A 27,835-nucleotide genomic window follows, 5' to 3' on the forward strand; every position below is an offset into this window, starting at 1 on the left:
AAAAGGACAAAGAGGAAATTAAAATCCACAATCCCACCTCCCACAGAAATCACGGCCTATTACAATATGTATATACTATCATATAGACATTGTGTACCTCTTTGCATTTCGCGTTATATTAATATTATGAGCTAACTTCCACCGCCATTCTGCGTGCCAACCGTACATTGTGACGCAACTCGAGCCACCATCAGAATGCATGCCCTGTCATTTCACATGAGCTGCAAACAGCAAAATGGCTAGTGTCTGGTTGTTTTCTTAGCATGGATTCCTGGAAGCAGAATTACTAGGTAAAAGGGAATGAACACTTTTTAGCTGTTGAGTGTGTTTCCAAACTGCCCTCCAAGCAAGGTTTTATATTAACTTACACTTCCACCTGCAGTGAAGGACGTACTGAACATCAGCGGTGTGACTTTGGGCAAGTGACTTGACCGCTGTGTCTCAGTTTCTTCATCAGCAAAATGGGGATAATTGCACCTATTTCATGAGGGGGGAAGGGATGCAAACAGTGAGACCAGCCTAGCTGAGTAATTTGCTATTATTAAAAGAGGAACTATTCCAACCATCACTAGCTTTGGATATTATTATTTAAATAAATGTTTGCTAATTGGGTAGTGGAAATGGTGTTCTAATTTGACCCTATGATTACCAGCAAGAGTTAAGCAGTTGATTAATCAGTTTTTTTTTCTCTTCTGGGAGTTATCTGTTTATTCACATTGTTCTTTGAGGGTCTTAATGTGTCTCTTATTGATTTGTAAAACTTATTAACATGGTAACCCCTTATATATTTTTGTTGTCAATATTTTCCTCAGTTTGCCTTTTAACTTCTTACAACATACAGTAGCCAAGCAATCAGTGTTGCTTGAATCAGGGTTGACAGTTACTGAATAATCTACAGTATCACCCCTTCTTAATTGAAAATGGGCAAAGAATCTGAATACACATTTCTCCAAAGAAGATATACACGTGGCCAATAAGCACACAATAAGAAGCTCTCATTAATCATAAGGGAAAAGCAAATCAAAACCACACATCATTTCACACCCACTAGGATACTCAAAAAGACAGACGAGTGTTGTCGATGATGTGGAGAAATTGGAACCCTCATATACTACAGGGGGGAATATAAAATGGTGTAGCCACTTTGGAAGTGGATTTGCGGTCTGGTAGTTTCTCAAAGGTTACAGATAAAGTCATAATCTGATGCCCAGTCATTTTGCTCCTGGGTATATACCCAAGAGAAAGGAAAACATATGCCCCCACAAAAATCTGTACATGAGTTTTCATAGCAGTATTATTCATAACAGCCTAGAAGTGGAAACAGCATGTCCCTAAACTGATAAGTGGATAAACAAAAGGTATATCCATGCTATGGAATATTATTTGGCAATAAAAAGAAACGAAGTACTGATACATGCTACAATGTGGATGAACTTTGAAAATATTATGGGAAGTGAAAGAAGCCAGACACAAAAGACCACATATTGTTTGATCCCATTTATGTGAAATGTTCAGAGTAGGCAAAGCTATGGAGATTGAAAGTAGATTAATGATTGCCCAGGGCTGGGGAAGGGGCAGACAAGGGACTGGACGGGTGATGGCTAGCAGTGCAATTTCTTTTTGAAAATCTTCTAAAAATTGATTGTGGTGACAGTTGCACAACTTGGAATATACAAAGTTGTTGAATTATACAATTATAAGTAGATACATTGTACGGTATATGAATTATATATCAATAAAACTTATTAAATAAACAACTCTGTGCCTTGTGGACACCCAAAAGCTTTCCCCCAAGTGGCAGTGAATTATTATGGGGATGGAACTTTTATCCTTAGGGCCTCCTTTGGTGTCAGCTCTTGATCCAAGAATTCTGGCTGGTTTCACAACACATTGACCCAGAAATGGAACTCAGCCCTTTGCTGAAGTTCCATCCTCTCAACCAGCCCTGACTCTTAGGAAGAATTCATGACCTCATAGCTGATGGGGCAGAGGAGACAGGAGGGATGACATTAAAGAAGGACAGGGAAGCTTTCAAAGCAAAATCCAGCATCCTGGTTTTTAGGATGCTCTTCACCCGTTTGTTTTTTAACCTAAGGGTTTTCTCCTCACCATTTCTCACCACCTCGATGTCCCCCAGGCTCTCTCCCCAGCAACTCTCCTCCCTTGTCTCTGGAGCATACCAAACTCCCCCCTAGCATCTCCCAGAGCTGGTCAGAGTCAGACACATCTTTTGTCACGGAGATTGTCCTTTCCATGGTCCCTGAGCTCACGTTCCACCTAAGAAATTTATCAACATATTTCTTAACAAAGACAAATAACTCCCAAAGAGGAATTCTGTCGTCAGCTGTTAAGACGCTAATATGGCTTTTTTTTTTTAAGTGGAGAGAATAGTTTAATGAACTCATGTACCCATCACCCCCAGCTTTGCCAATCATTTTCACATAAGATGAACGTCTTCATCTCACTTACTTCTTATTTGGGGAGCTTTTAAAATAAAAATACAAATGCTCCTATAAGAACAAGACACAGAACACAGGTTTAACAATATGTTCTTTCCCAGTGCCAGGAAGCCAGGGAGAGGGATGGGTGGGCGCAGGGCTGAGCGTGGGCGCAGGGGCGGTTGGTTCAGGAGTGTGGGACCATGGAGGGTGGGGAGGGCTGCGTGAACCGCTGCGGAAGGCAGGGGTCCCAGGACCCTGCTTCCCGGCCACGCGCAGGCGGGGCTAGAACGCAGTGTCGCTCGCGGTGTCCTGGGACGCCCCCTCGCGGGAGTAGAACTCCTCGATCACGCTGTGCGGGATGCGTTTCAGCATCTCCTTGGGGAAGATGCGCAACAGCTTCCAGCCCAGGTCCAGCGACTCAAACACTGAGCGGTTCTCGTAAGGGCCTAGGGACAGAGCAGGAATGTGAGGGGTGTGTGTGTGTGTCGGGGCAAAGGGGTTACTGCCTGAACACCCCCAAAGCGCCTCACCCTGGTTAATGAAATTCTTCTCGAACTTCTGCAGGAATTCCAGGTAAAGCAGGTCCTCCGAAGTGAGCGCCTCCTCCCCCACCACTGCCTTCATGGCCTGCACGTCCTTCCCGATGGCATAGCAGGCGTACTGGGGGAGGGGGGTACAGAGGGGGGGCGGTCACCACAGGTTTATCGCCTGAACCCAATGGCCCTCAATCGGGCTGTGCTGGGACGACCACTGTTGCAAGAGGAGTTTTGCCAGAAGAAAAGCCCGTGGTTCTGATAGGGCTCGGACCTCCAGCATCTGAACCCAGCTTCCTCGGCAGCCCCTGGGCCTGCTGCGTCTTACCAGCTGGTTGGAGACATCTCCATGGTCCTTTCTGGTCATGCCCTCCCCAATGGCAGACTTCATCAGCCGTGATAGGGAAGGGAGCACGTTGATAGGAGGGTAGACCTGGGGAAGCAGAAGGCGTGGCAGGAGGCAGGGTATGAACATTCCTTTCCTTCCAACCCTGCTTCTTTCCCCTCCCCCCATGGTTCTCGTGGTCCTCCTGCTACAGAGCAATGGGTTACACCCGCCCTCCTTTACCTCCCATAAATTCTAGGGCTTGAGTGTTTGTGTATCTACATGTGTGCTCGCAGACAGGAGACAGGAGGGGGGAGATGACACGACATTTGTTAACGAAAAGCTCGCTATTTCAAAACTTTCGATTGTTCGGACAAAACCAGGCGGAAGCTTAAGTTAATAACTACAAAGAAAGAACCTGCTGAGCAAAGAGGGAAAACTCATAGGGGTTGCTTTTAACCCAGATGGGACAGACACATTTTGTAACCCATTAGCATGCTATTAACCATCTATGTGTGTCAGTTACCCAAAGCAAGTTACTGGAAAGAGGAGATGGTAATTCTTTAGTCTCTATTATTGGCTACCCTACTGCTTTCTGTATGCCAACTTATTTTATCCTCCAAAATGCAACTGTGCGATAAGTGTTATTCCCATTTTATAGAAGAGGAAACCTGGCTCAGAGAGATGAGATTATTTTCTGAAGTTCTCGTAACCAGGTAGGCTTGATTCTATCCAGATTTGTCTTCTGTCTCTGAACCACACAGTCTTCCTGGGGGGTTATCTCCTGTTTGGGATATCTTCCTGCCTGGCCCCTGCTAATTCATGGAGAGAGGAAGCACAGCGGGTGGTGGAGAGAGCAGAGAGTGGATGGGGAGGGGACAGCACCTGTCTGTTATGAAGCTGTCTGTCCACGTAGATCTGTCCCTCTGTAATGAAGCCCGTCAGGTCTGGGATTGGGTGGGTGATATCTACAAGGAAATGCACTGGCCTCAGTGTAGTTGGGGCCCAGGTCTCCACCTACTCAGGGTCATTGGGGTTCTCTTCCCCTCATGGGGGTGATAGGAATGGATGGGGGCAAGGAAAGGACAGTGTCTACCCTGCAGGAGGAACAGCGCTACTGCACTTCTATGCAAAGAAGCACGGGCCCTTTACCTGTCCGGGTGGGAAGGGAGGGCGGGCGGCCTGCGGGGGTGGTGGGCAGTGAGGAGGCTCACCGTCGTTGGGCATAGTGAGGATGGGGATCTGAGTGATGGACCCCCCCCGGCCCGCCACGCGGCCTGCCCGCTCGTAGATGGTGGCCAGGTCTGTATACATGTATCCAGGGAATCCGCGGCGCCCGGGCACCTCCTCTCTGGCAGCTGAGACCTGCAGTATCCGTGGGCATTGGGATAAGAAGGGAGGTGACAGGCTGAGAGAAGGAAGAGTGAGTGGGAAGTTCAATGACTGAGACAAAGAGTGGAAGCAGGCCTGGGTGGGCGCGCTCTGGGATGCAGGGGCTGGGATGAAACTGTCACCCTTTCCCAGCCACCTCACCTCTCGCAAAGCCTCTGCATAGGAACTCATGTCAGTCAGAATGACCAGCACGTGCTTCTCGCACTGGTAGGCGAGGAATTCAGCTGCGGTCAGTGCCAGGCGCGGGGTGATGATCCGCTCAATGCTGGAGGTACGGCCGCTAGTTAGAGAGCCTGGAGGCCCAGGCCTGTGCTCCGTGCAGCCCCCTTGCTGAGGGGAAAGCTGGGACTGCACACAGCAGCACAGGCGTGGGTACCCCGCTCCTGGCCCCCAGGTCACGGCTGGGGTTCCTGGGGATGGACACTCAGCCAGGGCCAACACTCCCCTGTCCTGTGGTCCAAGGTAGGAAAAGGGGCAGAGGCTGGGGCAGGCGAGGCGTTAGGGGAGAGCGGGACATCTGATGAGGATGACAGGGGCCCATCTCCGTGGCCTGAAGGTGAGGGACTCTGGCATTTCAGCGGGAGGCAGGTCAGCGCTTCTGCTCTAGCACCCTTTCCCTTGGGGCACCTGCCCTTGGGTCAGCGGGAGCACTCTCACTCTGTTTCCTCAGGATTCTTTCCTTGCTGCTCCTCTCACTGCTCCTGAGCACACTTAGTGTACTCAGTGCACACACTTGCCTGCCCTGGCCGCCCCCTTCACTGTGAGCACCCCTGAGTCCCTGGCTCTGTGCCTCGGGGTGTCTCCTTTGGTGATGTCATCTCAGCCTCCAGAGTTCTATTACTTAGTTTTTGGAGTATTCTTAGTACCCAGGACAGTTTATTAGAATTGGTTTTTTTTTAACATCCACTTGACCCCCAGATTTAAACTCACAGTTTCTAAATTTAAAATAGCAGTTTTTCTAAACAAAGGATTTAGGGACATATCTCTGTAGTGGTGACCATGGAAGTGACTCAAGGATGAGGAGCCCTAACTCGGGACGGGGGTTCAATGCAGGTTGTTGGAGGAGCAGAGGGACTGCAGGGGGCAGACAGGGTCCTGGTCCTGCTCTTTCTGTCTCTTCCTGAGCTATCCTTACCCATCACCAGCCTCAGTTTCCCCATCTGCACACCAAGGGGTGGTTCTCCCAGCCCTGGCCCCTGGCTATAGTTCTGGAAACCCCTGAGCCATGGTACTCTGAGTCTTGGAATAGGACAAGGCCTGCTGCTTGAGGACAGTACACATGTGAGGGGAAGACTCACGTGGGGTCATTGGCCAAGTTCAGGAACAGGCAGACATTCCCCATAGCACCATTCTGCTCGAAGTCAGACTTGAAGAACCTGGCTGTCTCCATGTTCACCTGGACACACAACAGGGAGGGCTGGAGGCAGGGTCCTGTGACCCGAGGACAGGGGCCCAGGCCCATCCATGTCTTCTCAGTGACGCCCACCCACTAACTGTCTAACAGTCCCTGGGGTGATCCCGGGACCTAAGAGGGCAGGGCCGGTAGGGTCTCACCATCCCTCCAAAGAGAGGTTCACACGTCCCCACGTTGAGCTCTGCTCCTCCCTTGGCCAGCTGCTTCCTGTTAACTCCCTGTTCCCACCTTGGGCCCTGTGTGGGCCCCCTGGTCTCCCCCTTCCCAAGCTGTCTTGTCTCCTCAAATTCCCTAGTTTCTCCTCCTCCAGGTCAACCTGTGCCCGTCTTTAGATGCCATGGCCTTTGGGTGCCTTGAGGGACAAGCTGCCCTAGTCACTGAGCCCACTGCATCCCGTCAGTCACGCTCTTACCTCTCCCACCAGACAGGCCCGCCCTCTGACAGCTTCTCAAGGAGAAGGATTGTGGCTCCCTCATCAGATCAGGCCATGCCAGGACAAGGGAAACAAGGCGGCCTACCCACAGCTTCCAGAACTTGCCAATCTGCCCAGCCCCTCTTACCCCCATGGCTGCAAAGACGATGGCAAAATTGTCGTCGTGATAATCCAGCACAGCCTTGGACTTCTTCACCAGCCCAGCCTGGCGGCAGATCTGGGCGGCAATCTGGAGTGGAGGGGGTTAGGAGGAAGGACGTCAGAGCCTTCCCCACTGAGCACCGTTGAAGAGGATGGACGGGGCAATTGCCAGTACATCCTCCTGCCAGGGCCTTCCGTAGGAGGGATCCACAAAGGCGAAAGGGCAGCCTCAGGTCCTACAGCCTTTCTGAGGAGAGGGGCTGCCCTGTTCTGGCACTACTGAGGGCCTAGGCTGCCTGCTATGAAAAGCAGACAGAATAACAGCTCCAAAGAGCAACAGCCTCGACGCGGCTTTGGGGCAGCTTGGCCCTTCAGAATCCCTTCCCCTCCCCTCAGACTGCTGGGGTTTATCTTGGCACAGAATTGTCCCAAGCCGACAGCGCATGGAGTTCCCGTAACACAGATCAGGATGCGTGTGTGTAGGGTAGAGGGCGTTTATGCCATCTGGTCACGCACACCATTTTGAGGTGAGCTGGGTCACATCCAGGAGTGGTTGGGTGGGTGAGTGGGGGGTCAGGGGAGGAGCATCTAGAAACATTGTCACACCAGCTGCTTTTAGAGGAACTGTTCACTCCAGGTGGCAGGGGTGGGGCAAGGAACCTGTACAGGGACACCTCAGATGGCTGTGGGGCTGGCATCAGAGGCGTTCGCTCAGGCAGTGAGTCAAGACCATGACAAGGACCAGTGGGTAGCGCTGTTAGCCCAGCTCAGCAGACTGTCAACACGGGGGCTACCTGTGGGCCGTCTCATGAGCCAGTGAGCACCCCACTCACTCAGGCAGAGGCCTGAAGATCTGCTGGGGGAGAATGAGGACGTCCTGAACTGCCAGAGGACAACTACCCATCTGGATTGTTGGCCGCTCCAGCTGGGCTGGCCCCTGCCAACTCGGCACAGAAGCCCTCCTCTTGGGCCCCGGACCCTGCTCTGCCCCCGGCCCACAGATGTGCCAGCAGGCTCCTATAGGTCTCACCTCGTTGTGGGGGAGCCCGGCTGCTGAGAAGATAGGAATCTTCTGCCCACGGGCAATGCTGTTCATGATATCAATGGGAGAGATGCCTGTCTGGATCATCTCCTCGGGGTAGATGCGGTCGTAGGGGTTGATGGGCTGGCCTGGGAGGGCAAGCATGGACGCATGCTGGAGGGTTTGGGTCCTTCCCGGCCCTCCCCAACCCTCTCCATGACTCCAGAGCAGCACTGCGAACAGAATTCTCTGCGATGATGGAAATGGGCTCTAACGCCATCCAATATGGTGGCCCTAGGCACATGTGGCTATTGAGCACATAAACTGTGGTTTGGAAATGAAATTTGATTTCATTTGAATGAATTTGTATGTAAAAAGCCATATGTCCAGTGCCCCCTTGGACAGCGTTGCCCTGGAGCATTGGAAGCGGCAGGGGCGGGAGCTCAGGCTGAGGCCCCATGGTCGGAGCCAGCACCCTCCTCAAGACCTCCGGGTGCAGTGCAGGTTTGGAGGACCTGAGGTGACTCGGAGCCCTCCCGTCTGAGCGACTATGTGTTCTGTGCTCTACCTCCAAATGGCTGTGTGGCCTTGAGTTAGCCGTGAACCTCCCTGGGCCTCCATCACGTCCTCAGAAAACTGATGATGGGGTTAGATGGGGTTAGAAGGCTCAAGATGGCCTCCCATTGAATGGGGTGAGAGCCTGGGAGGGGCTGTGTCTGCTTCTGAAAGCCGCCCCAACTAGCTCTCAGGGGCGGGGACAGGGAACTGGAAGGCAGGAGAGTGATGCTCTTGGGGCACGCATGGGACAATGCCACAATGATGATGGCAGTTTACAGGACATGGAGTGCTGATGGCAGTATTTCAGCCTCTGTGGCTCTCTGGGGACAGAGAGGCTTTGCTGCTCTCCTATCATACCTGATCTGCTGTTGTCTGACCATCCTTTGAGATGTGTCTTAGAAGTGAGCCCTGGCCTATTACCCTGACCTGTGTCTGGCGCAGAACTTCCAAGGGCAAGGTGGCACAGCTGATGACTGGGGGTGGGGGATGTCGTGGGGGACTGGATCCCTAAAGCCTCTCAGAGCCCCTGGTCACTTACCATTAATATCCAGGAAGTCCTCTGCCATGACCACTGGCCCCTTATCAATGGGTTTGCCAGAACCATTGAAAACCCGACCTGGGGGTGGGCAGGGGTGTTGGAAGATGCTCAGGGCCAGCCCTGGGTCTCTCACTGCTGCTCACCTTCCACACCACTACCAGCTTCTGCCTGCCCCCCACATCCCAAATGCCCCATGTCCCCTTCCTCCTCGTCCCTCAGTTACCTCCAAGGAGCTGGCTATGGTGACTTTCTCCTTGGGGGTCTCCCTTCCTCCCCTGGAAACCTTTATAGGCAAAGCCTTGGCCCAGGACAACTGCTCTAATTGAGTGATTTGGGGGCTAAAAAGAGGAGAGGGCCAGGTATGGTAGATCTTGGGGGGAAATTAGGGAATGTGCAGTCCATTTCAGCCTGACCCCTGATGGATGGCTACCTACTGTGCCTTCCTCATCTATTGAACCCCTGCTGTATGTCTAGCCTTGAGCTGGGGTTGGGGGTCAAAGAGAGAAGAGGAGATCACCCCTGAACTCAAAGAGCTCACAGGGGAGGCAGATGTGTGAACAGGTAATGAAGATGCAGGGTGCTCAGCGCTTGGTCAGAGAAGCTGGCTGGCGGGACAGAGGAGAACCCCATCCTGTCCCACCCCCACGGCTCACCCAGCATATCCTCTGACACTGGGATCCGTAGGATGTCCCCTGTGAATTCGCAGGTGGTCTTCTGGGCATCGATCCCAGAGGTCCCTTCAAAAACCTATGGGACAAGAGAATGAGATTCCTCACCCTCTCATTTGTGCCCAGCTCTGGGCAAGGTGATCTTGGGGAAATAGGACATTTTTTGCCTTTGGAGTTTGTAAGATAATGTGGGACCTTGGTGGGTGTTTCCATTTGTTCAACCAGCCAACATCTCATTGACTCCCCTTACCTGAACAATTGCCTTGGTCCCAGTCACCTCAAGCACTTGCCCAGTTCTCTGAGTCCCATCAGGCAGGGTGAAGTTGACGATCTCAGCATACTGGGCAAACTGGCAGGAGGGGAGAGCAGCCCAGGTGACAGTGAGATCAGAGGTGAAGTCCCGGTCCCCTCCCCCACCACTCCTGGATCCAATCTCAAGTTTCAATCTCCCCTCTTGTGCTCACACACTCTTAGAAATAAACTTCAGGGGGTAAGAAGTGGGAAGTTTGGATCTTTTTCGGGAGGCAGTACACCTGAATGGGTAGGAGCACCGACTTGTTGGAAGACCAGCGTTAAAAAGGAAGCTCTGAGGCTTAGATGCTGTGTGACCTTTGGAAGTTACGTAATGTGTGAGCCTTTGTTTTCTCATCTTTAAAATAGGGATAATAATAATAATACCTATGTCACAGGGCTGCTGTGGGGAGAAAGTGAGATAATATATGTAAAGTCATTGGCTAGTGCCTGGCACCTTGTAACAGATCAATAAAATGCAGCAGCTGTTATGGTTGTTTGGGTCTCTTGGATGGCACCGTCGTTTCTGCCCGTGAGGACGGATGGTGAACACACTGTGCACACTCCAGGTGCCGCGTTTTCTCAAAAATAAGACCTACCTTGAAAATAAGCCCCAGTTAAGATTATTAGCCAGACGGATGCACTTAGTATATTATGACGATGTTCCAGAAGATGCTATATATTGTTGTACATGAAACAAATATAGATTATAGATGGTTGTACACGAAAAAGTGAGACATCCCCTGAACATAAGCCCTAATGCGTCTTTTGGAGCAAAAATTAACATAAGACCCGGTCTTATTTTGGGGGAAACACGGTATCAGGATCCCAATCTTTCCCCACATCTAGAGGAGGCTATGAGCCAGGCCAGGCGAGCTGGGCTGGCACAGCAGACCCTCCACACTGACGCTGGTCCTCAGCTCTCATCCGAACCTGGAGACCTAAGTCCTATTCCATCTTCCCAGGGGAAATACTGGAGAAAATGCATAGCACAGTCTAGGCTCCCTCACCTTGCTTCCCAGGTTGTTGATTTACTTCAGAGAGGAAGTCATACTTTTAATCCAAAAGAAATAAATGGCAAAAAGATGACACCCTTCCTCACAGTGTTCCCAATATTCTGGGAAATCAAAGTACTTGTCTAAATTACTCCTTGGGCATTAGAGGAAATCAAAACTGGAAGGACAAATGAAATAGGAAAGAATGAAGGGGCATCACCTCATGCTATGATTGTGACCTATAGAACACATCAAGTTGTACCATGTTTTCTGACTATAATCAGAGTAAGGTAGAAATCAATAACAAAAAGAAAAACTTCATGCATCAGGACATCTAAAAGCATTCTAAATATAGAAGAACTCATAATAATTAGAAAACATTGGGTACTCAACAATAATGAAAAACTATATGTCAGCATATGTGTGATGCATGTAGAGCTTTATATAAGAAAAGGAAAAAGGTCAGGGAAGCTTAAAAGTATGCAACTGAGATGTCTTAAGAAGGAAGCTTAAAAATATGCCTCTATCACCATTGCTACTTAATTTTGCTTTGGAAATTTTCATTTATACAATAAGACCAAAAAAAAAAAGAAATTAAAAACTATATCAATAAGCATAAATGGAGAATGTCTTATTAAAAAAAAGGTGGTGACAGTAGGAGACTGTAGTCTTCCAAACTGTCAAAGAAAGACTATGGAAACAAACAGTATTAAAACTCCAAGAAAGAAGATATAATAAAAGGGTGGAAATCATCAACACAGAAAACAAATATATAATAGAGAAGATCAACAAAGCCAAATTGGTTCTTTGAAAAGACTAATAAAATAGACAAGTCTCTGGCAACATTGGTTAAAAAAGAGAAAAATGCATGAATAAATAATTGTTGGAATAAAAATGTCAAAACTAGCTATACTAATAGTACTTAAAAAGATATTAAAAGGAATTATGAGTAACTTTTTAAACAATTTTATTGGGGAATATTGGGGAAGAGTGTGTTTTTCCAGAGCCCATCAGCTCCAATTCATTGTCCTTCAATCTAGTTGTGGAGGTCGCAGCTCAGCTCCAAGTCCAGTCGCCATTTTCAATCTTTAGTTGCAGGGGGCAGAGCCCACCATCCCATGCGGGAATCAAACCCGCAACCTTGGTGTTCAGAGCTTGTGCTTTAATCAACTGAGACATCCGGCCACCCCATGAATAACTTTATGCAATATATTTCACAACTTAGATGAAATGAATAAAGTCCTAGCAGAATACAACTCAAACCAAAACCAATTAAAAACAAAGTAAAAACCAGAACATTCTTATAACCCTTAACATTTTGGATAGTTTAAAATCTTTCCACAAAGAAAACACTAGTCCCAGGTAGTTTTACCAGTGAGTTCTAACACTCAAGGAACAAATAGTTTGAAATTTACTCAAGCTGTTCAAAAGACTGGAAGAAAAGGGATGATCTTTACGTCATTTTATGAGGCAAGCATGACCTTGATACCAAAATAAGACAATTTAATTATTGGAAAATTATAGGCAATCTCACTCATGAACATAGATACAAAAAATTCTAAACAAAACTTTTAGCAAACCAAATTCAGCAATGTATAAAAAATGCCAAGTTACAAACAAAACAAACAACAAAAGAAAAAAAATTAAAAAACAAAAGATGAAGTTAAACACACACACACACACACAAATAAAAATAATAAAGACCAAGTTGAGATTATTCCAGGAATTCAAGTTTAGTCTAATATTAGAAAATCTATTCATGTAATATCCTTATTAGTGGATTAAAGGATTAAAAAAATCTGTGATCATCTAAAAAAATTTTAGAAAAAGTTAGAAAAAGATAATGAGATAAAAAAATAAAAGTTAAAAAAATAATCAGTGGTGATGGGAGGAGACTAGTCTTCAAAAATGTCAAAGAAAGGCTATGGAAATGTTCCAGATTTTAGGAGGCTAACCAGACATGATGATTAAATGTAATACCTGGCCCTCAGTTACATCCTATACTGGAGGGGAGAAAAAGCTATAAAGGACTTTATTGAGTCAGCTGATAATAAATAGTAGATTAGATAAATGTGCCATTGTAAATTTCTGAAGTTGATAACTCTACTGTGGTTATGTAAAAGAATATTCTTATTCTTTGTAAATACACATTGGGGTATTCAGGGATACCTATCAAAAGATCTAGAAAAAAATTATGCATACACTCAAGGGCAAGTGATAGGACAAATGGGATAAAATATTAACAATTGTGTATATGGTTGCTCCTTGAACTAATTTTATTTTTGCAACTTTTTATAAATTTGAAATTGTTTTGAAATAAAAAGTAAAATTAAAGTAGGTCAATAGAAAAAGAGACATAATTCCCTTGACTTGCAGATGACAGCATATATGTAGAAAAACCCAAGAGGCTCTAGTATATAAATTAAATGTATTCCCAATGGATTATTGTTTCTTCTGGAACTTAATAAAAATCTTAAAATTCATATAAATGTCTGAGAATATCCAAAAACAGTTATAGAAAAGATCAGGAATGGAGGACTTGCCTTATCAGATAGTAAAACATGTTCTGAAACTACTGAAGTCAAGAGCTAAGTGTTGGTCTGGGGCCGACAAATGGATAAGTGAGACAGATGGTAGAGTCCAGAGATAGAAGCCAGGTTTTCAGGGACTGTTATAGACAAATGTGGCATATTATTAGTTCACAGAGAAAGGAAAGAATTGATTGAACAAATGGTGCTAACATAACTCAGTATCTACTTAGAAGATGCCCACATCAGAAACACAAATACATTCCAGGCATATAAAAATTTTAAATATAAAGCTAAAACAAGCAAATAAAAATCCTAGAAGAGCTTTCCTTCTTTCCTTTCTTCCTGAACAATCCGGTTAAAAGCCAGATAAGAGAGAAGTTTTTAAGCAAGATAAGAACTCCAGAACCCATACATGAAAACATAGAAAGATTCGATTATAGTTGAAATATCTATATGGCAAAGACACCACACACAAATGAGAACAATAAACAAAGAGCTCCCACAACTCAATCTGTACACCTCAAGGAAGATTTCACCGAGGAGAGAGTGAAGTCTAAACAGGTGAAAAGATGCTCAACTCCCCGAGTCATCAGAGAAATGCACACAAAAGCAAGGCTGTACTGATTTTCATCTATTTGACAGATAAAATTACAAGAGAACATATTCAGGGCTGGCAAGCGTGTTGAGAAGTGGGTCCTCTCTTCAAGGTTGGTAGGAATGTGAATTACCCCAACCTTGCTGGGATAAGCAATCTTGCCCCAAACTCTCAATATCTATTTGAAAATAAATACACATTTTGAACCAGCAATTCCGCATCCGTATAAAAAATATGTTATATTGCTGTACTATTTGGAGAGCAAAGCCTGGAAACATGCTGAATGTCTATCAATAGTGGAACCATGGGATAAGTCACAGTAAATCCATACTATCGTGTCTTACGCGCTATCAAAAAGAACGAGTTAAATGCGTATCTACTGGATATGTTTTAAGAGACTAATCACCAGTGTAAACCTCTGACACGTGTTGTGGGGACAGAGCCAGGAGTGCAGTTTCCAGGCTCTCGCCCTCACGTGGAAAGGTGCTCACTCCGGTAGTAAATGGCCATCAACTGTGATTGGATGGCCCTCAGTGATGGCTAGTTGTCCGTCAGCTGTAACCAACTAGCCACAGCTGGTTGGCCTCGCCATGTCCTGTGTTCTTATGCGGGGAGCGGGACCAGAGACCCTGCATGGCACGTGTATATTCGCTCATACACAGCAGGATCTTTACATTGCTTATCTCAATATGTTAGGGGCAGATAGTTCGCTTTATGTATCTTTTCTTTGTTTCACTAATTCCATAGGAGCATTTTTAGAAAATCAAAATGTTATAAAAATTTAGGACATGTTAAAGTACAGCGCAAGTGGTTACTCAGCATCATTAGTATCATTATATCGCCAGCTCTCCGCAAACTAGTGACCTGAATGGACAGGGAGGCAGGGGGTGGGGGGCGTGGCTCAGTTTTCCAGCTGGAGTGTGACCAGCGTGGAGCCCACTCCCCCAGGGCAAACCTGCTGGAGTTAAACCTGAGACAGGAGGGCTTGCAGCTGATGGTCACTGAGGGAAGCTTTGGCTTGACCCCCCCCCCCAACCCCGTCCTGTGAAGAGAATGCTAGGAAGGCGACCTGGGTCTCCTAGCCACCCCGCAGACCCTGGGGAGTAGGGGTTCTCCCAGAGAGGGCTCGGCCCAAGAAGAATGCTCTGAGGTCGGCCTAGAGGCTAATAATGCCCAGCGCTCTTTGGCTTCACAACCACAAGAGGGAGCCCAAGAGCAAGGATTGCGGGTTCTGGGAAACAAACAAGAGTCCTGGCTCCTTTCCCTCTGCCTCTCTGCCTGGGCCTCCCTATCTGAAAGTGCCTCTCACGCGGGGTGTCACGCGGGCTTTCTGGTCCCGCTCCCCACATAAGAACGCACCATACGGTGAGGCCAAAAAGGAACACCCACGGAGCCACAGATAGGAGAGTCATACTACTATATTCCCGCTGGCGGCTGGGTTGGAGACACAAGGAGCAAACATCTGCCAGTACCCCAACAAGGGGTCTTCCTGCACCCCAGTCTCGCTCCACCATCCACATTTGCTAACCCCACTTGCTAGTGGCAATCTGCCCTCCGCTTCTCTGCCAACCAACCCACAGCTTGCTAACTGCAATCTGCGCTTGCTAGCTCAGCCAGACAGTTATATCAGCAGCTAATTGGCTCACTGGTTACAGCTGATAGCCAGCTAGTCACAGCTGATGCCCATCTACTACCTGAGCCAGCACCTTTCCACGTGAGGCCAAGAGCCTGGAAGCTGTTCTCTGGGACTCTGTCCCCACAGTGCCACTGGCCTTATTGTCTGCAGAGCTGATGGTGGGCTGCTAACCTCAAGAGGAAAATTGCTGGACAGAGCACAGGCCATAGTGGGCCCCAAAGAAATCAGACAATGCGCCCAATAAAAACCAGGCAGCAGGGTATTAAAAAGTGATCCTTTTTATGTGGGTTTTTGTGTGTGAGGGAAAGAGGAACAGAGAGTGGAGAGGAGATGGCGCACTGTGTCTCGCTTGTGGCTGGATTGGAGACACAGGAAGCAGGAGCCAAACGATCCGCAACCCACCGGCCGCTTTTCTGCCAACCAACCAACCTCACTTGCTAACTGCAATCCGCGCTTGCAGGCTCAGCCACCATCTTCTTGCTAGGCCCCCGTTTGCTGCTAGCGTAGTCATGGCAGTTATATTAGTGGCCAATGGCTCACTGGTTACAGCTGACAGCCAACTAGCCACAGCTGATGGCCATCCGATCAGTTTTACCCAAAAGAGCCCTGTTTCCCAGCCACAATACTGAGCAAGCCTGATGATCTCAGCTGTCACGGTTGGTTACAAAGAGCATTGCAGGGAATGGGATGGTACAGTGCGACCCATCTTCTCTGCTGGTAATGCAACTGAGTTCTCAACCAGCAAGGGGTCAGGCGCAGGCAAGCTGCTGTGCACAGTTGGAGGACCGGGAAGTTCTAAGCAAGTCTGGCAAGACTTTGTATCTCAGAAAATCAGATGAAACTACCCCCAGAAAAATGCACAGGCGCCTGAATACACAATACACACCTTCAAAGGTTTGTATACAATTTCAAAGCCCTTATTTCCTGGGCTAAGAACCACTGACCTATACAAAATTCTTCCCCCAAATATTTTTCCATTTGAGAAGGATGGAAGCAGGAAGCGTAACTGCCTGCGTGATTCAATGCGGGCAGAAGGTGGCGCTGTAGTGGAGGAATCGCTGCATTTTGCCCTAGCAATTTTAGAACACGGGAAGGCGTGGGGGCAGCGGAGAGGAATGCATAAAGGTGTCTTCTGAACTTATGAGACTATATATACATATATATATATATATTACCGATTCCTTTCCTTCCCTCTGCGAGCCCAGGGTTCTTTGGGTGTCTCCATCACCCATTTATTCTGTTCTGCCAGAGTTCCAGATGCATCCAATAATCACAGAACCACAGGTCTGGGGATCTATCTTCAGTTTCCTAGTCCCGCCCCATTTGATAGTTCAGAAAATGGGTGTCTGCTTAGCCTCTGATTCTTCATACAGCACTGGGTCCTCTCCAGACGAACAAGTATGTAGGGAGTGTGGTGGAGGTGGGCAAGGGGGCAGGAGTTGGCACCATCTGTCTAATCAGGCATTTCTGCATGCCAGGTGGAGCTATTGCTAACTCTTCTTAAAGGGGAATAATACTATTACATTTATCTGATTTGATCCTCATAATAATCCTATGATAATTTAATAGATGAGGAAACTGGGATTTACAATCCTGTATAGATGGTTCTGACACTTCAGGGAGCATTAGATCACCCAGAGGGCTTTAAAAACAGACTTCGGTGTCCTACACCCAGAGTTTCCGATTCTGTCAGTCTGGGGTGGAGCCCAAGAAGCTGTATTTCTAACACGTTCCCAGCGGGTGCTGATGTTGCTGACTTAGAATTGACAGGTAGCTAGCAGAGGGGGGGATGTGGGGGGTCTGGGGAGTGTGTGTGTGGGGGAAGGGACTGGGAATAAAAGTCCAGAAGCCCGAGTCAGACCACCTGACCCCAGGGCACACGCACACAACTGCTCCACCACACTTCCTCCCGGGTGTCCTCAACACTAGTGGGTCAAACAGTAATGTCCATATGAACATGGAATCTGTTTTCCAGAAATGGGTGGGTCTTATTTCTTTAATATAGTTGGCTCAGGTTTTGACAGGTCCATATTTAGTCATACTAACGTTTATTCATTCATTCAGCTAATTCATTTACTCACCCTTCCTTTGAACAAACGAAGAACCTCCAATGGGCTGGATGTTTAGTGAAAGTGCCACGTGGGGCTCTGGGAGCTCAGGATTAATAAAACACCATCCATGTCCAATAGGAGGGCACAGTGTGGGGAGTTAGGGGGCAGGGAGGAGACATGTGGCCAGGTGGTGACCAAATGTCTCAATAGATGCAGCCAATAAGACAGTACAAAGTTGAGAAGGACAGGCTCAGTGCCCAAGGGGCTGGGAGGGGCTTCCAGGGGAAGGTGAGCGCTCACCTAATCCTGGGGATGAGTCAGACAGAGGGCATGGGGAAACGGTAGACAGGAGGCATAGGGAAAAGTATGTGCAAAGGCCCTGAGACATCAAGTGGCAGCTCCATGCAGAGACAGTATGGTTTTCCAAGTGGCAAAGGAGAGTGATGAGACATGAGAGTGGAAAGGTATGCAGACCCTTATGGAGCACAGAGCCTGTAAGATGAGGACACTGGGAGCCCTAAGTGAGTTTGAGTTGGGGATTGAATGTGTCAGGACTATATGGCTGCAGAGTCGAGGATGGGAGGGTGCCAGGCCAGGGGTCCAGAGGCCATGGCCATAATAAAGCATTGGTGGGGTAGGGGACTGCTGACAGCACATGTGCACTGACAGATGGGGCAGCGAGGAAGGGAGAAGTCAAGGGTGGCAAGGAGTCAAGGTTTCCAGTTTGTTTAGCTGGGGCGTGGGATGGGAGATGGGGGTACATCTCATTGATGGAGGTAGCAGAATAGCAGAGTAATCTTATACATTTGCAGGGCTCTTTATGCCCCAAGAAGCCCCAACCCCAGGACTCAAAATACTGCCAGTGTCTGCATGGTCCTGCAGTTCCCCAGGGGACACGAAGTAGCCCCAATCCCATTTCCTTCTGTGAGGTCCACTTCACTTCTCACACACTGGTTCCCAGGATGAGATATTCCAGAGGCCTCAAGCTCTAGAGAAAAGTTAGCTGGCAGTCATCTTCCTTCTCCTCCTCTTCCTTTTACAAGAAGAGCCATGAGAGTGGCAGATGGGAGAGTCCAGCCTTATGAGAAAGTTAGACACTCCATTCTACAGATGGAGAAAGAAGCATAATAGCCCAGATGCCCCAGCTCATTGGTGATAGAAGCAGGTCTCCCAAGGCCCAAAGTGGGAGGTGCACTGAAAAGGCAGGAAGACAGCTGGGAGGGAGATATGGGGGTGGGTGACAGGGGATTAGAAAGAATAGGGTAGACCCGTGGGGGCCATCTAGAGGTAGGACAATTTAGAAGAAATCCTGCAAATCCTGCACAGGAGCTTGGGGGCCCTGGGATTCTGCTTTGGTGTCTAGAAAGAGACAGAAGCCTTACCTTGACCTGGTCCAGCACCACCAGGGGCCCATTGACACTGCACACGGTCCTGTAGGCTGGGAAAAGGGTGAGTGGGTGAGGGTCTCACACCCAGATACCCAGACACACACACACACACACACACACACACACACACACACACACACACACAGCGTCCTCTGCCTTCCCTTCCGTTCCCTCCCTCTAAGCACCACCTCCACCCCTCCTCAGCCTGGGCTGTCAGGGTCATTAGCTGTGACAGGGCCAGCCACCATTGCTGTAAGGGTCATGCCCCTGCCCGCAGGGCCCCCGCTGCCTCGGACACCTGCAGGAGACTGGGGGAGGGCCAGGGCAAGGGCAGACACCCCTCAGAGTCCTCCCTCCCTCAGCCATGCAGAAGCCTTTCTCATCCCTGAGGCAGCTTTCCCTCCGGCCTCAGCCCCCAACTTACCCATTCCCTCCTCTCTGACCCCCAGTGTTTCCCAACAGCTCCTGGCCCCCAGCTGTGGCTTAGAACTGTCCTCCCCTGTCCCTAGCCAGCACCACACTCCTCTTCATCACCCCACACCCACTGAACACTTTGGGGGACATGTGCAGGCATTAGTGAGAAAAACCAGCCAGCATCTCTGCTGTGCCATGAGGCTCCCAGACTCCCCAGGCCCAGTGGGTGGCCCTGGGGGAGGGGAGAAAGTGACAAAAAAGGAGGAGGCAGCAGAATGTCTCTGTCCTAGCAGCTGCTGAGCTGAGTCCCACAAGCAGGGAAATGATCTCCACTTACAGGGAGTGATTGGGTTAGACATCAGGAAATATTTCTTGATTCTAGCGTTGGGGCCCCATAAAGGAAGCCATGGACTGGAAGACAGGAATCCTATTTTGGTTCCGTTAGGGGCTGGCTGAGGGAACCTGGAACCCTCTCTTGCTTATAACCCTGGGATACCGTAGCCCTTCCCTGGGGTCCTGAGATAAAGGAAGTTGGCAAAGCAGAATGGGCAGGGTATCTGTGAGGTCACTGGGTCACTCACAGGCTGGAAGGACCTCACAGGGGAGAATAGTCCAAAGGGGCCCAGAAGGGTGAAAAGCCTGGCCCAGGGTCACACAGCATGCTTGTGGCAGAGCAGCGGCTAGGACCCCACTCTTTGGCCCTCTCATCAGACCACATTGGCTCCCAGCCACTTGTCCTCTGTTTCTAGGCCAGCTTGGTGCCAAGCCACCCCACGCCAAGGGAAACTAAACGCTCCTTGCTTACATCCTTCCGAGTCTAGGGCTCAATGGTCAGATTCCTTATTTTTCTTGAACATAAGTTTCTTTCGCTGAGACTTGGGCTAGTGGATCATTGCACAGATAATTTCAAGGCTTTTCCAAGCTTAAAGACTGTTCGGAAAACCTAAGAACAGGCGGAGGGCAGCAGAAGATAAATTCTTCTTGGGTTTGGGCCTGGTGCGGGGATTCCATTACTTTCCTGCCCTCAAAGTATTGACCTACTGAACTACCCTCTCCTCTTTTCCCATGGAGGGGGTGTCGCACCTTCAATCTCAGGCCAGCTCCTCACGGGTACCAGGGACCAGGCACCTTCAATCTCTCTGGAGTGAATGGCCAGCACCGCCCTCTCGCTGTGGTCTCCCCATCCAGCAAGCTCTGGCATCTCCCATCTTAAAAACACTCCCTCAGCCCCAGTCCTTTTCCAGGTTCTGCCTTCACAGCCCAAGCATGGCTCCCTTGCTCTCTTCCCTTCTACCTTCCACCACGCCTTGCCCTTTCCTGCTTCCTCTCTTGGCCACCTCTGGCCTGCAGATTGCCAAATGCAAAGGGGCCAGAGCCTGGACGCACTGTCCCCCTGCAGCTCCTGGGAGGCCCTGCGCACCCCTCCCCCCACCTCTCTGGCTGCTCCTCGGCCTATGTGGAGGACCTTTGAATGTTGGAGGGACTCAAGGATGGCACTGGGCACCTCACCCTCGATGGTTACTTTTCTTCTTTCCCTCCTCCCTTCCTTTCTTCAAGCATATGTTTCGGATGCCCTCTAGGCACTAGACTATGTAAATAAAGGTGGCAAATGAACAGGGAGCCTATTTTAATTAAAATAATTAAAAAGAGGGGATAAAGAGAAATCAATTTAACTACGAACTGCAGTAGGTGCTATGAAGGGAAGGCACAGAGACCAGACTGGGTGCTCACGAGGAAACACCTTACAGGAAGGGCCATCTGAGCTGAGACTTCAAGGTCAGATGGAGTTCATCAGCCAGTGCCCAGGGAGCCTGGCCCAGGGCCCATCTGGCAGAGGTGAGACAGAAGGAAGGGCAGTTTGGCTGGCATGTGCAGGCTCATTTCCTTGGTGCAGGAGGACGTATCAGCTTCATGAGAGCAGGGGTGTCTGCAGTGATCACTGCTTAGTCCCCACCTCTTAGAAGAGTATGGGCGTATGGTAGACACAGTGAATATTCATTGGATGATTTATGAAAGATGTTACTTGATCCCACCAACTCATCCCCATATTTCCCACTTCAGAACCCAGGTGTACTCTCCTTCTGCCACCTTCCCAGACTCAAACCAGATGAGGGTCCTGTCCTCCAGCACGAGAGCTTGTTCCCTTGGCCCCTGCCACTCCTGTGCAGACATATGGTGGAAAGGATGAGAGAAAGGGTGCACAGAGCTAAGGGGACATAGGAAGACACCAACAAGGGGGGCAGGGCAGAGGCTGCAGCATCACCCTCCACACCAATCAGCCACACACTCCCCCTCCGGCCCACCTGGCATTTTGATGAAATTCTCTGGATTGCTAGAACTGTGTGAAGCAGAGTGGAGCAGGTAAACCCAGCTGAAGGAGGATGGAGAAGCAGGGAGGAGGAAATGGATCGTGAGAACATGGGAATAAGCATGGGGTAGGGAAACGGCTACATTTTCAAAAGCCCCAGAAGATCTGACATCTTGCTGGCCCTGTAGAGAAAATAGCAGACTAGCCAAAAGGGCTGAGATGGCAGAAGAAAGATACAGGGTAGATGGGTCTCACAGGGGGGTATGGGTGTGAGATGGAAAGCCCCCTTCCCCAGGTCCAGGGATCCCCAGGAAACCATTTCTAGTTCTGCTTGGGAGACAAGTCTTTCAGCTTCCTCATTGCGTTGACAGGGGGCTTTTCCCACTTCACAGCTGCTGTCACATGAAATCCCCATTAACCCTGACATCCAACAACTCTACTTTGGGAGCTGGAGCACCCAAAGAGTCGAGGAGAGTGGTGATTGATGGTGGTGGGCACAAAGAAGGCATCTGGACCTGTCCCCCACTCCAGCCCCCAAGAAGGAGGGGCTGGCCCCATTGGGGAGGTGTAAGGACTGGGGCAAAGTGCTTGCCTGCAGCAGAACCAGGCGCTGGGCTGCCAGGCAGTTCTATGCCTTTCCCAGCCAAGCCCAGGTAGGTGACCAGCACGAGGTCTCTAGTTCCCCATGTATCTCTCGCACCAGCCTGGTCTATAAGTCGCCTTCAGGCTTCTAGAAGGTATAGTACCTGGCTGTAGGTAGACTTCATAAATAGTTGTTGACTGAATACATTGCTCCATAGCCTGGCCCTTCGATGCAGATAATCACTTATGTGGCTCTTTTGGTTCAGCATCTGGCTGAACCACATCCTTCAAGGCCATGTGCTTGACTAACTACTGCAGCCCACTGGGCCCTCTCCCCTCTGAAGCCTCGCAGGGCTCCAGGCTGGCACCCTAGGAGGCATCCTGTTCTCCAGCTTATCTGTGCCTTAGCAACACAGACTGTGTCTCTCCCCTCAGACTAATGTGTCCCCCCATCAAACTAGGCTCTATCTTTTGTGAGACGCTGCCTGGTTTGGACACAGCCAATGTGGGTGCTGAGCAACAAGGGTATCCTTCATTGGAAGCCAGACCTTTTGTTTGTATCCACCGCCAACTCTGTCCGTTGTGTCCATTGCATGGAGTGGCAAACTGAGGCCCAGAAAGTCAGCCGATTTCTCCTGGGGCACACCACAAATCAGGACAGTATCCTGATTTGCTACTACCTTAGCGTTGGGACACACCCTTGACCCTGCAGAGGTGAAGGGTGGGGGTAGTGCTGAGGCAGGGTGCTGAACCAGAAGGCCTCTGAGGGGCCCTTCCTCAATAGGCCTTCCTGAGACTTTTCAGACTCTCCCTCCAGCTGCTCTTCCCACCCCCTCTCCATTGTCTTAGCTGACACTTTGGGTTGCACTTTGGGCTGTAGGCTGGTGGAGCCCCTCCCTGCCCCTGTCTCCCCACCGCCTTCCTGGTCAAAGACTCAGCAGGGGCTCTGGTGGCCCACTAATTAGGGCGGCCCAGCCACACCTGCAGCATCCTGGGAGAGGGCTGAGGCAGGTGCACCCATGCGTGAGGCCAGGGTGGGGGCAAGGCCAGGGCAGCGGGTCCCTCACCTCCTCCCTGATCCCGCTGAAGGGATTAGGGGAGGGGGGAGGGTTTGGAAGCCAAGGGTTCTTAGAAATCAGCCCAAGACCCAGCCAGTGGAACTTTCTGAGGCAGCCAGTGGTGGCACTCAAGCCCCTGTGCGATCCGACCTGACTCCGTCCCTCCAGCCAGCCTGCCAGCCTGTCCAGCCTAACTTTTGCTCATGCATGTGTACTGCACCCCTAACCCTGTCAGCCTAGCACCTTCTGTCCCACATGACCAGCTCCACGCCACCACCTCCCCTTGGAGAACAGCTCCAGCTCTGAGGGAGGCAAAGGGGCCCCTTTTTTCCTGGGCTGGATATTGCCGAGGGTCACTCCCCATCATGATTCTATCCCACTCCCTCCTCTCTGGCCCATTCCCTCCCCACTGCAGTGCCTCAGTCCGGTTTAATCTGCCTCTTCCTCCAGGAAGCCTTCTCCTGGCCCAGGGAGCCCTGGGGCTGGGAGCTAGCTGCCCTTCTCCTAGGCTCTTTCTGTCACTACACAAAGTTCTGCCTGGAAGTGCTTAGAGGTCCCAGTAGGAAGCCAGGCTCCCTCTTGAGGGAGCAGCTCTGGATTTTGCACCTGTTGGTGCCCTCTGCCCCACGGGGAGAAAACCCCTCAGGTACCTGAGGAGGAAAGAGGGGAAACTTGGTGAAAGCTGCAGGTGTGGAAGCACCCTGAGGAATCCAGCTTGGGGGTGAGAGGGTGTCAGGGCTGGGCTGGGGCTGGCCCCTGTGAGGACCGGGTGTGCAGGAAAAGCAAAGGTGGTGGCCTTTGTCATTGCAGTAACACCTTTAATACAGCCACGGAGCCCGTGCGCCGAAGGGGCTCCCCCTGCGCTCACCCTTGTGTCTGGGTCAGCTGCTGTGTGTGAACACCTTCATCTGGGGGGTCCATGTGCAGCAACAGCCTGGCAAACACGGTGGTGCTGCCACCCCTGAGTTCCAGCCTGGGACAAACGTGGAGTGTGTGACCCAGGACTTGTTGACTATAAATAAGGGACTGGCTGGGAAGGAACCAGATGGAGGGGGCTCTGGGGTGAGGTTGCACCCTGCAGGGTTCCTGGGGGGGCACATTCCAGGTAGAAGGAAAGCAAAGCAGGTGGGTCCGGACCGCAGAGCCCACACTGCACTGAGGACCTTGGGAGCTCTCCTGTTCCCCCAGGGAAGAGGGGAGATGGGGGAGGGGCCGGCAGGGGCAGGGGTAGGGTCACACGGGATGGACAAGAGTCAGCCAGTTCTGTTCAGGTCTTCAGGCCCGACTCTGGACCCAAGGGGGACACAGACTGCATATTTCTGGGCCTTGGTAACTCCCTCTGCCCCAGGGGAGAATCTGGGCCTCTGTCTTCTCTGCACCTCCACAGGGCAGGGCCTGCAGGGCCACCTTGATCAACCTGACACCACACCTCTGAGTTTCTCCTTTGCTGGAATGTACTCCACCCCTCAGCGCCTGCTTGGGCCTCAGGAGGTGCCATACACCCCCTGGGCTCCTCTTGGAGGGCAGCCCCAGCTCTCAGCTACCCTCTCAGGCCATTCCTCCTCCTCCCATTGGACTGTGACTGCAGAGGGAGTGAGGGGGACTGTGCTAGGCCAGCTTCTCCCCATTCACACCCTGTTAGGAGCCGCTGGGTCTGCTTAGCTATGCTGGCCAGGCCGGTTTACTCCAGTGAGCTGCGCTGTCTGAGAATTCTAGAATTCGCCGGGCCAGGGACAGTGACCTTGAACAAGGAGCGATGGCAGGGGTAGAGGGCTCCCTTTGGTGGGAGAGGGCTCCTTTTGGTGGGCCTTACCGGGTTCTCTGCCCCAGACATCTGGATTTGGCCCACCCCTGCAGGACAGGTACTCAAGCCACCCCTGGGAGGCCCCCTCAGAAGCTTACGAGGGTACACTCCAGCACACACACCTCTATACCTGGCGGCCAGCCACTCACTCTGCCCCTGACCGTACACACACAGACATGTGACATCACCTGACTACACACTCACCATATTCTCCCCATGAGCATGCACGCTTAAGCACACACACACGCACACACACACATGCAAACACACACTCTTACCCGGAGAGTATAAGCGTGCACATAGTTACATGTTTCCTCACTCTGATCATATACACTCAAGCTGTCACACATATATGCATACATAGCCTCACCCAAGTGCAAGAGAGAGCACACACACACCCAGGTATCTGCCCTCCCCTGGTTATACACAGACACCCTCCCCCAGAACACACACACGAGACCTGACACGACACACACAGTGTCACGTATTGTATTTCCCCATCCTGAGAATGCACACATACTCTGTACTGCCACACATCCCCCAAGAGCACTTGATCATGCATTTCCTCATGCCGAGGGTTCTGGTTTACCCCAAGCACACATATTCAGACACACACACTCTCAGGGGCCGTTGGGAGCTCTCTCTGGGCTTGGGGTCTCAGTGCAGGATCAGAGTGATGGCAGGGAGTTTTCTGCAACTACTCTGCTGCCCTCTGCCCTGGGGTAGCCGGGGCTGCGGGCCCCATCTCTCCTCCTGCAGAGGTGGCCCCTTCTCCAGGCCACCTACAGCATCACTGCACTGGACCAAGAGCCCCACAGGCCTCCTCACGTCTCTGATCCTCCTTTCCCTGAGGCTTAAAGGCAGCACCCGAGGACACAGCAGCCCACCCCAGCCTCACCCATCGGGGGTCGTACTCACTGACACGCGGGTGGGTGATGTAGTTTCGGGTGACTGCCTGCATGTGCTCGCGGGCTGTGCCCATGTCGCAGCCACTGCTGGGGAGCCCCCCAGGCCTACTGTCTACCTTCGTGGCCATGGTGAAGTATCAGGCTGGGAGCAGAGAGCCTGAGCCTGCTGAGGCAGGTCCAACACTCCAGGCCCAGCTGGAGCTGGAGCAAGCTGACCAGTCTGCCCCTGCGGCCGCCTCCCCTTCTTCCCTTCTCTCCTCCCCCTAGCTGAGTGTAAACAGGGAAACCTGGTTTCCTGGAGCTCTTCCAGACCTGAGAGGTGCCCTAGGCCGTCTGGAACAGGAGGATGGGGGATGGGAGGGGCAGAAGGGTCGGCAGGCTTCCCTCTGTTCTTGGTCTTTCCTCTGCCCCCAACCTGCAGCCAGTGTGAACTCAGTTCCTCCCCCTGCAACTTCAGGTGCTCTCACAGCCCCATGCCCCTTACCACATCTCTTCCTGGTCTCCCCCGTCCCCATTCCCTGGTTTCTGGCAGGCTGCCCTCTCCTCAGATCTTCTCCTCACTGTCCCCACAACCTGCTCTCACACTGCACCTCTTGCCCTGACCATACCAGGGTACTTCTTCCCCTGCACGATTCCATCATCGTTTTTTGAACATCTATAGATGATCATTCTTGGGCCAGCTTCAGTGCCACCTCCTACAGGAAGTCTACCCTGGATCCTCCAGCATTCTGGATTCACCACACATCAGATCTCTTTCCTGTGTCATGCCCTTGAAGGAGACTAAAGTTTTGCCACTCTAACTCTGCCTTTTGGGATATTGATTTTAAGCTGGTTATTAAGAAACAAAAGACTCAGAACCTTTTACCCTCCCCCCTTTCCTGCCTAAGAGATCAGATGGAAAAAAAAACGCTTCAGGAAGGGAACCTTAGCATAATCACCTTAGCCATTAGACAGGAAAACTCCAAGCAGGAGCCCCACCCACCCCATTGTTTTTTGAGTTGCCTAGCAAAAATTTACCTGCCGTGTATGTTACATGCATGTTATGCTTTTCCTGAATTACCTGCAAATCGCTCCTTTTTACTTTGAAAATCCAAGTCCCGCCTCTTCTCCTTTGTCAAAAATGACATACATATCAATTTTTTCCTGTCTTTTGAATATTCATGCTTATATGAATTCCCTGTACTTACATATCAAAATTTGATTTTTCCCTGTTAATCTGTATGTTAATTTGATTGTTAGCCCAGGTAGAAGAACTTAGAAGATAGGAGGAAAAGTGTTTTTTCCCTTTAGCCCCCACACCATTTTGGAGAATTCTCTTTTGTTGCCACCACAGGTCTGTGAGCCCCCAGAGCTGAGCTTGTCTCCTCCATCAGCCTTTCTGTCTCATAATGTTGAGAGCTCCCTGAGTACCAGGGCAGCTCTGTAGGTCCATCTGATCGTAGGACCCTGTCTCACCTTCTTATATTTCCCCTCCAGGGTTCCATGTAGCAGTCCTCCCCTGACATTTTTAGCAGAGGGGAGAAAGTACAAATGGAGGAATATTTTTGTGCCGAGTGGATAAAGGAGTTGTGCTTTCTAGCCCTTGGGCCAACAGAGTGTGGCACACTTCTGCCGGGCAAGGCAGGGTGGACACTGGGTAGTGGCTGGACCCAGGCAACCCAAGGTCTGCCCTGGTTACTCACATGGCTCATTCCAGACTCAGGGTTTCCCTCCCAGCACCCCATTCTGGGTGACTCAGGACAGCCAATTTGAAATCAAATAAATACGTTTTCCAGAGCCGACTGGAACATACTGTTTCTCTCCACAGAGT

General features: G+C 50.4%; 1 protein-coding gene across 2 annotated transcripts; it reads right to left on the minus strand.

Annotated features, from left to right (window-relative positions):
• Positions 1-1,490: 1,490 nt before the first annotated feature.
• On the minus strand, positions 1,491-26,285 carry ATP6V1B1 (ATPase H+ transporting V1 subunit B1). Of its 2 annotated transcripts, XM_081068059.1 has the most exons (14): positions 26,036-26,285; positions 18,946-19,001; positions 9,715-9,813; positions 9,450-9,543; positions 8,797-8,874; positions 7,710-7,849; positions 6,666-6,767; positions 5,990-6,087; positions 4,833-4,956; positions 4,514-4,664; positions 4,185-4,267; positions 3,303-3,407; positions 2,972-3,101; positions 1,491-2,887 (listed from the first exon to the last, which is right to left on the minus strand). In XM_081068059.1, exons 1-14 carry the CDS (start codon positions 26,151-26,153, stop codon positions 2,724-2,726), a joined length of 1,542 nt encoding a protein of 513 aa, XP_080924185.1. In that variant the 5' UTR covers positions 26,154-26,285; the 3' UTR covers positions 1,491-2,723. The 2 variants fall into 2 exon arrangements, with proteins under 2 accessions (XP_080924185.1, XP_080924186.1); XM_081068060.1 differs by lacking the exon at positions 8,797-8,874 and having other exon boundaries at positions 26,036-26,276.
• Positions 26,286-27,835: the final 1,550 nt, after the last annotated feature.

This window comes from Rhinolophus hipposideros (genome assembly GCF_964194185.1).
Source record: "Rhinolophus hipposideros genome assembly, chromosome: 12".
Classification (NCBI taxonomy): Eukaryota; Metazoa; Chordata; class Mammalia; order Chiroptera; family Rhinolophidae; genus Rhinolophus; species Rhinolophus hipposideros.